The sequence below is a fragment of the Mustela erminea genome, chromosome 9, assembly GCF_009829155.1.
Source record: "Mustela erminea isolate mMusErm1 chromosome 9, mMusErm1.Pri, whole genome shotgun sequence".
Classification (NCBI taxonomy): domain Eukaryota; kingdom Metazoa; phylum Chordata; class Mammalia; order Carnivora; family Mustelidae; genus Mustela; species Mustela erminea.
In genome coordinates, this window is record NC_045622.1 from 64,322,675 (window position 1) to 64,336,681 (window position 14,007).

General features: G+C 39.6%; 1 protein-coding gene across 2 annotated transcripts in view; it reads left to right on the top strand.

Annotated features, from left to right (window-relative positions):
• Nucleotides 1–1,054: 1,054 nt before the first annotated feature.
• IPO7 (importin 7) overlaps nt 1,055–14,007 on the top strand; it is a 57,560-nt gene continuing 44,607 nt past the window's right edge. Inside the window, exon 1 of one of the 2 annotated variants that reach the window (XM_032356965.1) lies at nt 1,055–1,306. In XM_032356965.1, the coding sequence (XP_032212856.1) occupies nt 1,223–1,306 (84 nt within the window). In that variant the 5' untranslated portion in view covers nt 1,055–1,222. The remainder of the gene's footprint in view (nt 1,307–14,007) is intronic. The other variant, XM_032356966.1, reaches the window with a different exon arrangement.

The following is a 14,007-nucleotide window of genomic DNA, read 5'->3' on the forward strand; positions in this document are numbered from 1 at the left end:
TCCATTATACAGGGAAAAGCTTTTTTGCACCCCTTTCTCCTTTCTGCAAACTGAAAACAATAAGTGACCTTTTAACAAGTTGCATTTGAAGATTTATGATTAATTTTACATAACTTTGTTTATATAATCTTACTACAATGATGACAAATATAAAAGGGAATTACTCAAAATCTCACCATCCTAGAAAATCAATTGATTTTATTTGCCAGCTTTGCTTCCCAGTTTTTGTCCATGTTACAAAGCCATAGCATCACATAACTTTTTGTGTTGTTACAATGTATATAATATTTGTAATTTTTAATGGCTGTGAAATATTTAATTGATTGAATTCTTTTAATTTGCTTGACAATCCCCACATTGACATTTTTCTTGAAAGGCAGAGTGATTCAGTGAAGAGAATGAAAACTTTCGAAACAGAAACATCCTAGGATTTGAAATCCTAGGTCAGCTTCTTAGAAGTGAACTTGGGCAAGTTATTTAATCTTTCTGAAACTGTTTAACTGTTTTAAAGAAGGTGGGATTCTAATAGGGATTATGTCTTATTCTGCATTTACAGGTGATTTATATAAAGTTCCTAACCAAAATCTGGATACTGAATAAAAACCCTCTTAATATTTGGTAATCATAAATATGTAGTGTTATAATACCTTTCACGCATAAAGCTCATTTAATCTTTTGTGTTATTTTCTTAGGATAAAGTCTCATGAATGGTAATTCTTGGGGCAAAGATTATGAGCATTTTTATGGCATTTAGAAACACAGCTCAACTGCTTTCCAGAAGATTACCTTCAATTACAAAGTTACTAGCCATGGATCGCATCACACATTGCATCAGATTTACTTCACGGTCACTATAGGTATATTATTCTCGGAAATTTTTTTGCGTTTGATTGCTTTAATTTTTTTCTTGCAGTTTGAACATTTTTCCTTTTTGAAAAACAAGACTAGTCTCTAGGAGAGACAGTTCAGGGCCACGTGGGCTGCGTAAAGCTCTCGTGGACTACATCTCCCAAGGAGCCCCGCGTTCGCGCCGACAGGAAGTGGCTGGAGCATCTCCCGCCTCCACGCCGAGGCGAAGAGGTTCTATCCGGGGCCTTGGCGCTTCTCTTTCCTTTCGCGCCGGTTGCCGCTGCGGAGCGCGGCGGGTCCATGTGCGCAGTGAGCGGCGCTATTCCTGGCCCAGTAGCACCCAAGCCCCGGGTTTGACCGAGTCCGCGCTGCGATGGACCCCAACACCATTATCGAGGCCCTGAGGGGCACCATGGACCCAGCCCTGCGTGAGGCCGCGGAGCGCCAGCTCAATGAAGTAAGGACGCCGGGCGGGCGGCTGACTGTGGCAGGCCGAGCCCTCTGGGCCTGGCCAGAGGCGCGGACGGCGTCGCTGAGGGGCCCAACTGGAGGGGTGGGGCGGGGACCTGACTACGAGTGCCACGCCAGGGCGCCTCGGGCTGCTGCGGTGGTGGTGGCGGCCAAGGCAGCCTTTGCGTCGGATCCTGAGCTGGGCCTCTGGCTGCGGTCAAGGCGTGAGGAGCCGGCTGAGGCGAGGCGGGCGTGACGGGCTGGACACATGGCTGGCTTGGGTGGCCGGCCGCCCTCTGGCTCATTCCCAGCTCGTTCCTCGCGCCCAGGAGGGGGCGAAACTCACTGGGAGGTTTTTCAGACGTTTCCGGGAGCAGTCTCGCTGGCGCCGGGGTCGGAGGGGCTCTTGGGAATGCAGAGCCGGTCCTTTGGGGGTTTCGCCTGTCAGCTTGTCACTTCAGTGGGCTGATCCGTGATCTGTACAACTTTCTTCTCTGCGACTGAGCGGCCAGGGAAAGCTTTCAGAGGCAAGCCCCCGCCTCTTGGGCAGGGCGAGGGTAGTGCGGGCTACCTATATCAGTCTGATTCACTGTTCTACTCTGCTAATGCCTCAGTCGGGGAGGCAGGGCGGTGTAGTAGAAAGTGTCAGGTGAAGTGCACCCTTTAGGTAGAGCTGAACCACTAATTTTCTTGACTGACCTTGGACAAGTCACTTAACCTCTTGATGCTGAATTTCTCCCATTCATAAAATTAGGCCACAGGGTTGCTGTGACGGTCAAAGTGAGACAGTGTAAAGCAGGGTGCCTTGAAACGTGCCAGGCTCCTTATCAGCTTGCGGAGGATTGGTTCCCTTTTTCCCCTTTATTTTCGGGGGACCACCCTTTGGAAAACAGCGGTAATATGTGGGATATATTATTGTACTATCTTCAGTTTCATTGTTTGTTTCTAAATTTCTGCAACTTTTTATATTTCAATGAGTATTTTAAAGGCATCTTAAAAGGACCCCTGTAATTTCCTGTGCCAGTTAATAATTGTCTTTTGGTATCCCACTGAGTCTGCAAGCTTTAGTGAAGTTCAGTGTACATTTATTTTTAAATGGAAAAAGAAGCCCCTCTTTAAGGTAGCAATTCAGTTATTTTAATGCTCCTCTTATCTAATTTAATGCTCCTATTTAATGCTCCTCTTAGTAGGAAACTCACTTAAAAACATTATATTGACTTTACAGAAGCCACAGGAGTATTCCTAATTGGACATCTTAAATGTACAGTGCTCTTTTTAGAGATCTCTGCCCTCAAGGAACTTATATTTTAAGACTACCTACAGAGTTTAGACAAATCAAGTGTAAAGTTGTTTTAAAATAAAAAAGTTAAGTCTTAATATATACATAAATGCGACTGTTATTAGCTCAACCAAGAGTGATATTCAAAAAAAATTTTTAAAGATTTTAGGATTAAGTAACCTTCACCCAACATGGGTCTCCAACTTACAACTCCTGGCTGGTGAGTCCCATGCTCCACCCACTGAGCCAGCCAGGCCGGAGGCCTCACCCCCCATACTCAAATTTTTAGGCTCAAAGTCACCTTGGAGGAGTTTAGATTTCTTTTATATAAAATAATGTGCTGAAACAAATTCCTCTTTAGAACCATTATGAAAATATGGAGGGAGTTATGGATCACTTTTTATTTTGATTTGTTTTGTGATACAGGTTAAGCTGAACATTATTTTGTTCATGAAGTATTTATAGATGTGTAAGTTAAGGCACCCTAAAAGTTTAGTTACAGTGATTTCTACCATGATTTTATTATTCTGACTAAACATGCTGTGTGTAATAATTTTTAAAATTATTTGAAAAAAGAGTTGGTTCCCTTGTAGAAAAATCTGAAATTCATTCATTCCTCAAGCAGGTATTGAATGTCTAGTTATATGCACTGATATCTTGTAATTGAGACCTGGAATAAATACTTCACAAGCTGATCTTTAGAAGATGAATAATCAAAATAGTATTCATAGCATTTTTTTGCTTAACTCTTAAGCTTCTGTTAGGGTTTTGGAATACTCTGGAATAGTGAACACTGATTTTCTTTCTTTTCTTTTTTTTTTTTTTTTTTAAAGATTTTATTTATTTGACAGAGAGAGATCACAAGTAGATGAAGAGGCAGGCAGAGACAGAGAGTGAGAGAGAGGGAAGCAGGCTTCCTGCCAAGCAGAGAGCCTGATGCGGGACTCGATCCCGGACCCTGAGATCATGACCTGAGCCGAAGGCAGCGGCTTAACCCACTGAGCCACTCAGGCGCCCCTGAACACTGATTTTCTGTCAGAGAAAATTTGTGGTCTAGCCTGAATTTCTGTGATTGTTAGTGGTTTACATTTTGCAGATTTCTTTCAATTATTCCACCTTAACTTATTAGTAATTTTCCTAAGGTAACTTTTCTTTTAATTAGAATATCCTCAGCTCTAGTCTTCATTCTGTTTTAATGAAGTGCTTCCATTTGGACACTTAACTTGCTTTGACTTATTTTGTGGCAGAACCTTGATTTAAGAAATAGATCCCAGATAAATCTTGAAGAAGCTTGACTGAAGTAAGAATGAGGAAGTAACATTTTTATTTCCTTCAGGCTCTTCTCGCTTTGTATAAGACAGATGAAGCAATCATTCCATACTGTTTTTATTCGATTGAAATTATATTTTGGTTCACTTAGTTAAAAGAAAAAGATTGCTGAATTTGAGTAAATCTCTTCAGCTAAGTGAAGTAATCACTAGCTGTAAAAATTATAAATGTTATCAAAGTATTCTAGTGCAGATAGTTAAAAACAAAGTGCTCTGCTCTTGCCTCACAGTGATTGCACTTAACTGTTCCATCTGTTTGGATCCGCTTTTAGTCAGTTATCTCCCAGACTTGATCTATCATCATTTAAATTCCTTCATATCACTGAGGAGTTCCAGTGACTACAACACGCTAGACATTATACATCTCTCTTCATTTATTTTTCTCTGTAGCACTAGTTTATCATACATATTTTATTCTCACTAGTGTAATTTTAGAGTTTTATGAGATGAGGAATTTTTGTCTTGTTACTGTAATTCTTTGATTTGTCAGTATTAAGCCTTACTTAATTATAGCAGATAATAATATAGGCTTTAGCACTGTTATACCACCCCCCAAATCAAGGATTTTTAGATTATTTATATATTTTTTAATATTACATATAGATAAAATTTAAAAAGTTCCATTAGACTGCTGGAGACCACAGTAAGGACTCTCTTTTTGGCAGATATTTTTGAGATAAATTTTAGTATTAGGGCACCTTGGTGGCTCATTCAGTTGAGTGTCCGCCTTTAGTTCCAGTCATGGTCCCAGGGTCCTGGATCAAGCCTTGCATTGGGCTCCCTGCTCAGCAGGGAGGAGCCTGCTTCTCCCTCTCACTCTGCCTGCTGCTCTTCCTACTTTGCCTCTTCTTAAGAAATAAAATCTTTTTTTAAAAAAGCTGAATTTTAATATTCCCCACTGACTACTCTGTAGCATAGCATGAATTTTGGTCCTTTTTTCCCCCTAATGCTGTTAACAATTTTTGATCGCATTGTCATTTCCCAATTTGAAATATCTTCATGTAACAAGCTTTGCCTCAAACACTGGAGAAAACCAATAAGAAGTACAAGCTTTCTTGGAAATAAAATTGAAAACCGCTTAGTTATTTGATTTTTTTTTTTTTTAATTATGAAGCATTCTGTACTAGCTGGGAGATGTTAGGAAAGTTATTTAACTTCTAAGCATCATTTTCCTTACGTACAAAATAGAAATAGTATATATGTCATAGTGTCATGTGGGTTAAGTGAGATGCATGTAAAAAATTCAGCAAAGTGTTTGGCACCTACTAAGTTCTCTCCAGATTATTTGAATCGCGCGTAAGTGCCCATTGATTAACCCATCTACCATGCCATACATTTTATTTCCTGTCTCAGTCTAACTGTAGTAGTTGTATATTTCTGTGGAAAACAATCAGCACTAATGGAGAAAGAACATAAGTGCCTATTTAAACAGTGAGATCATTAGTAAGTAGCTTATTGTAACTTGAAAATTGGTACAATTATAAGCACAATGCCTGGCACACTGTGGACTCTCAGTAAATATTTGTTGTATGCAAAGAGAAGTAAGAACTTGTATAATACTAGAAATGTCTTCCAGTCTTTAGAGTTGTGTACAGGAATCTCATTTGTCACTTAAATTATATACTTTGAGATTAATTGACTTCTGTATATCTTGAAGTACAGTTTTAAAATTTTGGTTTTGGGGCGCCTGGGTGGCTTAGTTAAGTGTCTGCCTTCGGCTTGTGTCATGATCCCAGAATCCTAACTGCTTAAGGCAGGCTTCTGGGATTGAACCCCACATGTTGCTCTCTGCTCAGCAAGAGAATCTGTTTCTCCCTTTCCCTCTGCTCCTGCCCCCGCTTGTGCTCTTTCTCTTGGTCATTATCTTTCTTAATAAATAAAATCTTCAAAAAAAAAAAGTTTTTTTTTTTTTTAAAGGAAGTCTAAAATCTATGGCATTTGGTATTCATTTATTCAACATTAATTGTTTATTATGTTTCCAGAGACTGTTTGCTACTTCCTATTCTCACTAAGAAATACTTGTTTCTTCATTTATAAGATGAAGTTAAGACATCTCTGAAGATTTTGGGAGGTTATTATAACAGACATAGTCTCTGCATTCTTCCTGCTTTCACTACCCGTGTTCTCAGTGGAAACCTTCTATACAAACCTTTGCTCCTGCTGCCCACCCTGCCTGTTAAGCTCTTAGCACCTAAGACTAAAAGTTTTCCTATTCGGGGGGACCTGGGTGGCTCAGTGGTTAAGTATCTGCCTTCGGCTCAGGTCAGGATCCGGGATCGAGTTTCTCATTGGGCTCCCTGCTCCATGGGAAGCCAGCTTCTCCCTCTCTCATTCCCCCTGCTTGTGTTCCCTCTCTCTCTCTCTCTCTGTCAAATAAATAAATAAAATCTAAAAAAGGGGGGGGTTTCCTATTCACAAATCTTTTATTCCCATCTTAAATGCTATCTTTTCCTACTCTGACCTTCCGTGATACTTGTAAACTGAAAGTTCATACCATTTTTTAACACCGAGTTTTATGTGTTCCTTAAATTTTAACTATTTTTATTTGAACTAGATGATTGCTCTCTTTTCTACTCTAAAAGTTTGTGGACTTTGAACTTATCTCTAATAGGAATAAAATCAGTAGATGAAGTTGTTGTTTTTTTTAATTAACTGAGAATGGACACTAACAACTAATTGTTTCTGATTATTTTCAAATATTTTAAAAGTATTGCCTATCATGTGGCAGATTCTGTCTTTATGCCGGGGATCTGATACTGTATACAAGACAGAGTCCTCTTTCTCAACAAGCTTACATTTGAACTGAAGTTTTAAATGTAATGTCAGGAGAGGGGTGGCTCAGTCAGTTAGCATCTGCCTACCACTCAAGTCATGAACCCAGGACCCTGGGATGGAGCCATCCCTCAGACTCCCTGCTCAGTGGGGAGTCAGCTTCTCCTCTCCTCTGGCCCCTCTACCCTCATTTGTGTGTGCTCTCGCTCTCTCTTACTCACAAATAAGATATTTAAAAAAAATGTAATGTCAGGAAAATTTTTTTTGAAATGTTTATTCTGAATAACAGTTCCCAATCTGGTTCTACTTTTTTAAAAAAACTTAAATTTGATTAATTTATTTTTAAAGATTTTATTTATTTATTTGACAGAGAAAGGCACAGCCAGAGGGAACACAAGCAGTGGGAATGGGAGAGGGAGAAGCAGGTTTTCCCGCTGAGCAGGGAGCCTCACGTGGGGCTCAATCCCAGAATCTTGGGATCATGACCTGAGTCAAAGGCAGACCCTAAATGACTAAGCCACCCAGGTGCTCTCCCCCAACCCTTTTTTTTTTTTTTTAATTTCAGAGAGGGAGACAGAGAGAGGGCTGAGAGAGAAGGAGAGAGAATCTTAAGCCAACTGGTGCTCACTGCAGAGCCTGACACAGGGTTCAATCTAATGACCCTGAGATCCGGACCTGATCTGAAACCAAGAGTCGGGGCACTTCACCGACTGTACCACCCAGGTTCCCTTGGTTCATTTAATAGCAAATGTCTTTATGATAGACACTGAGCTAAGTGGTTAATAGAAAGTATTCATGATTTCCTGCCTTTCTGGAGTTTCATAGTCAACACAGCCTTCACAGATGCATGTGGTTGGGACTTATAATAGAGCTGTGTGTAAGTTTTAGATGAGATTCTTAAATTTGACTTTGCTTAAAGCAGATTTGATCTCAGCATCAGTATTCCTTCCCCTCTTACACTTGCAGCAAGAAAAATGCTCTAAGTAGAATTAGGAGGCTTACCTAGGAGCCTTTTAAACCTTCAGTTCCTAAGCTTAATGTGCTATAAAATGGTTATGTAGGTAGAAAAGCTGCTCATATGCTTTATGTGACAAAGTAAGTGGTCTTCGCTTTGCTAAGTTTCTTTATACTTTGCGTTTACCTTTTAAATTCATAAACTAAGTCACTTCTAGGATTTTCACAGATGATTACAATTACTACTGTAAGTGATACATTTTACTTATAAGTGATGAAGTTGATTTTTCTTTATTAAAGGACCTATGAAATGTGCAGTTAATAAAAATGTTAGGTCTGGAGAAGTGCAAAATGATGGCATGTTAATAGTACAATTTGGCATGTCTAGAAATTCGGCAAAATATTTACGAGAATATAATGTATATTTAACATTCCTTAATTAAGAATATCCCTAAGTAGATACTGTTTTGAATTTGGGAGAGGGAAAGTCCCTGGATACTTTGGCTGTTACACAGAAGTTATTCAGTGACATAGCATGTGAAAGATCTGAAAGAAAGATAATCACTGTATTAATATATTTATAAGAAAATTTCTTTTTCAGATACAGTAGATGGATATACTATTTTACTTACTGTTTGTTTCTGTCAGTGGCGCATTAATGAGTTTGATTTAAAGTGTGTTTTTTCTTTTGGTTACTAAAGTAATTTGCTTTTTTGTTTTTGTTTTTTAAAGATTTTATTTATTTATTTATTTGTCAGAGAGAGTGAGGGAGTGCACAAGCAGGCATGGCAGGCAGAGGCAGAGAGAGAGGCAGGCTCCCCGCTGAGCAAGGAGCCCGATGGGACTCGATCCCAGAACCCTGGGATCATAACCGGAGCCAAAGGCAGTGGCTTAACCGACTGAGCCACCCAAGCATCCGTGTTTTTTTTGTTTTTAACTAAAGTAATTTGTAATTAAGAAGTTATTTTAAACTCCTTGGTTGAAAAGCATTTAAGTACCACTATTTAATGAAAAGCTGGAAGACATAATGAAGAGCCTCAAGCCTGGCCCTGATTCTACCACTGTGATGATTTAACCTCACTATGCCTAATATTTTGTGTAGATAAAATAGGGATAGTATTGTCTTTGTCATATTATTTTTATTTATTTATTTATTTTTAAAGATTTATTTTTTTGAGAGAGGCAGCGCACTAGAGGTTGGGGGAGACAGAAGGAGAATCTTAAGCAGACTGTGTCAGCTCAATAATCACACTGAGATCACCATCTGAGCTGAAAGCAAGAGGCAGATGTTTAACCAACTGCCCCACGAAGGCACCCCTGTCTTTGTCAAATTCTTTAGTACAACAGAAAAGTTAGAAATCACTTTGCTCTTGAATTATCTGGTTATATTCATTGATGTACTTTGATGTCACAGTGCCCTTATGCCTCTGTTTTTCCTTATAAATAGTGTAAAGTACAGTAGCAATTGAATCTCTCTTCAGTTGGATTCCAATGGAGAGAAATAATAAAAAGTTACTTCTTAAAGAGTAGCTATAAAAGATACTGACATTAGTTAATTACATTGAAAAATGTGGGTCCAGCGGGGACACATTGGAGAAAAACATGACTTGAGTATTAAGTCGGATTTGAGGAGCTGGTAAACATCAGATAGAAAATGTATAGCAGGCAATAGAGAATATGGAATTGAAGGTTAGGAGGGAAACCAACAATGGAAAAGTTATTTTTCTCAGTAAATTAAGAGGAAGGGAGTATGATCTAGAGGTGTAGGATGGACTGGAGGGCTTCACCGTTGGCCATACCCATTTTTGGAACTTTGAGAAGCAGGAAAAAGGAGAATTGTGCATAAAAGAAGGAGGAACAAGGGCGCCTGGGTGGCTCAGTTGGTTAAGCAACTGCCTTCAAGTTCAGGTCATGATCCCAGGGTCCTGGGATCAAGCCCCACAAAAGACTCCTGCTTAGTGGGGAGCCTGCTTTTCCCTCTCCCTCTGCCGCTCCCCCTGCATATGTGCTGTTGCTCTCTCTGTTAAGTAAATAAATAAAATATTTTTTAAAAAGTAGGAAACAAAAGGAATTTTAAGTAAGAAGGTTGGTTGTGGGTAATTTAGTTTTCTTTTTACTTAAATGAATTTCATAGATTTTTCTACTAGTAAACATGAATTACTTATGTAATAAGTAAAAAGCTATTAGAAAAAGAAAGGGTTATTGATATTTCCAAATGAGGGGGGTTAAAGCAGAATGAAGACTTTGGGGGGAAAGCTTTTAAAATATTGGTAACCTTGGAGAAAGCAATTTTCTGAATACAGTGTTAGAATGCTGGAAAGGGAATGGGAATAAGACTGTAGGTTAAAGGCATAGTAGGGTCAGGGGAAATTTGTTTATGTATGTGTACTTTTCATCTTTTTCTTTTGTAAAGTTAGACATATTTGGGGGAGTGGGGAAAGGCTACCCATGGAGTAGTTTTCCAGGCCTATTACTATGTGGTAATAGCTTTCTACCTGTAATGTTTTATAGTCATATACCCAGAATTACATCCTTGATACTGCTTTAAGACCTTATCTTCCAGGATGCCCGTGTAGCTCAGTCCTTAAGTATCTGCCTTTGGCTTGGTCATGATCCCAGGGTCCTGTGATCAAGCCCCACATTGGGCTTCCTGCTTAGGGGCAAGCCTGCTTCTCCCTCTTCCACTCCCCCTGCTTTTATTCCTTCTCTCACTGTCTGTCAATTAAACAAATAAATAGAAAATTTAAAAAAAAGACCTTATCTTCCTTAACTGATTGTGTAAAAAAGTTTTTATTTATTTATTTATTTATTTATTTGAGAGAGCTGGAGCGAGAGACCACAAGCAGTGGGGAGTGGCAGAGGGAGAGGGAGAAGCACAGTCACCTAGCAGGGAGTCTGATGCGGGATGGGATCCCAGCACCCTGGGATCTTGACCTGAGCTGAAGGCAGACACTTAACCGACTGAGCCACCCAGGTGCAGCTGTGTAAAAATTTCAAAAAAAAAATACCAGTTACTAGATTGTGATGTGGTCACAGTTTACCTATTTTTGTCTTTCATTGTTGTCTTTCATTCTCTTAATAATCTTTTTTTTTTTAAGATTTTTATTTATTTATTAGAGAGAGAGAGATTACAAGTATGCAGAGCAGCAGGCAGAGGGGGTGGGGAGCAGGCTGAGTAGAGAGCCCAATGCTGGGCCCACTCCCAGGACCCTGAGATCATGACCTGAGTGGAAGGCAGAGGCTTAACCTACTGAGCCACCTAGGTGCCCCTCTTAATAATCTCTTTAATATAACCCTACTTTGGGATGCTTGGGTGCCTCCCCAGGCAGAAGGATATAGGGCAGGTTCCCTGCTGAGCAAGAAGCTGGGTGCAGGACACAATCCCAGGAACCTGGGGTTATGATCTGAGCTGAAGGCAGACCAACTGAGCCACCCATGTGTCCCCACAATCTAATTTTGGAATATTTTCATTATCCCAGTAAGATCCCTCCTTCCAGTTGATTTTTTATTTTTTTTATTTTTTTAAATTTTATTTATTTATTTGAGATAGAGTGAGAGTGAGAGCATGAGTGGGGTGCGGAGGGCGGGGTGGCAGAGGAAGAGGGAGAAACAGGCTCCCCACTGAACAGGGAGTCCAACTCAGGGCTTGATCCTAGGACCCTGGGATCTTGACCTGAGCTAAAGACAGACACTTCACTGACAGAGGCACCCAGGAGCACTAATCCTTCCTTCCAGTTTAATCTCATATCCCAGGCCTAGGTGATTGCTAATCTACTTTCCCTCAGAATTTTAAGAATCTCATGTCTGATATTATTATTTTATGTCCATTTGTTACTTTGGGAGAATAGAAGGCATTAGAGATTCCAGCTGGATGGAAATTTGTATGGGTCAAGTAGATAGATGCGCCAGGTTGAATTTGCTTCTGTGAGTTCTGCTGTCAGAAACATTCTCATTCTTTCTTACCTCTTGGCCCAGCTCAGCTGTCTGAAAGTAACTTTTTCTCAGTTGGACTTTTTAGATTTGTACTTGTGTTTTTTTTTTTTTTCTTTTTTTGGAAGTTGACTTTTGAAGGCAAATGACTTTGAAGAGTAGTAAAATCAGTACTTATTTTCATAGTTCAGTTTTGATTTTTTTTTTTTTAATAGCTTACTGAATTCAACCACTTCATAATGTATCCAGTTCAGTGGTGGTGGTGGTTGTTGCTGTTCTTTAAGATTTTATTGGGGTACCTGTTAAGTTCAAGCCCTAGTTTGGGTCCTTGCTCAGCAGGGAGCCTGCTTCTCCCTCTGCCTACCACTTCCTGCTTATGTTCTCTCTCTCTCTTGCTCTCTGTCAAATAAATTATTTATTTATATCTCAAGTATTTATTTGAGAGAGAGCATGAGAGCCTGGGTGCACAAGCTGGGATAGGGGCAGAGGGAGAAGCATAGTCCCTGCTGAACAGGGAGCCCAACGTGGGACTCAGTCCCAGAACCCTGGGATCGTGACCTGAGCCAAAGGCAGATGCTTAACTGACTGAGCCCCCTAGGCTCCCCAAATCAAAATTTATATAACATTTCTATTGGCTTAGAATGTTCCTTTGAGACACTTCCCAATTAATACCTTTCCTCCTTCAGGTTGCCATTATTCTGACTTCTGTTAACTGTAAGACTAGATTTGCCTGTCTTTGAACTTCATATAAATAGGATCACCTGGTATGTACCCAAGTAGTCTAGCTTCTTAACATGTTTTTTGAGATCCATATTACTTGATTCCATAGGTAAACTTTTTTTTTTTTTTAAGTTATTGTGTAGTATTTCATTGTATGACTTCTACTAAAGTTTGTTTTTGCGTTCACTTGTCAGTGGACAGGTATTGTGGACACAAGCACTTTTCTTGGATATGTAAAGGTGAGATTGCTAGGTTATAAGGTAGATGCATGTTTCAAAATGCCAGTTTTCCAATAAGGTTGTACTGTTTTATGCATCTACCAGCACTGTGTGTATGAGTTCGATATTTTTCACATCCTTACTAGTGCTTTCATGTATTGCATACATTGTTTTCAGGTAGGATTGTCTGCTTGTACTGATTTTTCGTAATTTGCCTGCATATGTTTGCTAATATTTTTTTTAAGATTTTATTTATTTGACAGAGAGAGAGGGATCACAAGTAGGCAGAGAGGCAGGCAGAGAGAGAGGGAAGCAGGCTCCCTGCAAAGCAGAGAGCCCTATGCGGGGCTTGATCCCAGGAGCCTGAGATCATGACCTGAGCCCAAGGCAGAGGCTTAACCCACTGAGCCACCCAGGTGCCCTTTTTAAGTGATTTAAAGAACTAAGAACCATTTGGCAATGCTCAGTTTATGCCAGAACATAATCTGAGAAAGATGAGATTCTACTGTGTATGGAGATTAAAAACAGCATAACAATTTGTTATGTCTTGACATTTACTATAATATTTTACATATTGCACCTTTTTTCAAAAATTTTGTTTATTTATTTGAGAGAGAATGAGTGAGAGCTAGAGAGCACAAGCTGGGGGGAGGGGCAGAAGGAGAGGGAGAAGCAGACTCCCCGCTCAGACTCCCCGCTGAGCAGGGAGTCCCACGTTGGGCTCCATATCAGGACCTCGGGATCATGACCTGAACCGAAGGCAGACACTAAACCAACTGAGCCATCCAGGCACCTTGTTCACTTACTTCTTACAGCCATCCTGTGAAGCAGATTTTGTTAAACTAATTTTGTAATTAAGTCTTAGATTTACTGAAGCAACTTGCTCAAGATTTAAAAATGTTGGAAGTAGCATCACTTGTATTTATAATCAGACTGTCTGAATCTAGCTGTCCTTTCCAGGGATTCATAATTTGATGCAGGAGATAAGATATATACTATAATATAAATGTCCTAAAAAGAGCCACAGTGTTAGTGTAGATACTAGTGTCCTTTGTGGTTTCATCTATCTCTTTAATGTAAGTTCTTTTATACTACACGGCTCCTAGGTGCTCACTGCTGCTTCCAAGACATTTTTTTGTTGATTCATTTCAGTTCTTCATTTAATAAATTCGTTGAACACCTTAAATACCAACCATCATGAAGAACTGGGAATAAAAATAGTAATAGTTACTGTCGATGAAGTTTAAAATCTAATTAACAGAAGAGATGGACATAAAAATCAGTCTACAAATATGTAATAAATGTTACAGGGAAAAAAAAAACCCCTGGAGATTATGAGAGTAATAGGGAGCCCTTCTTTAACTTGAATGATCAGTCAGCAAAGCCTTCTCTAAATGTTTAGAGAAACTCAAAGAATGTGAAGCTGTGGATCAGTTAACTCCAGTGGAGCAGTGGACAGAAGAGTGTTATAGGTAGAAAGCCACAGCATGGACAGTGGAGTAATTAT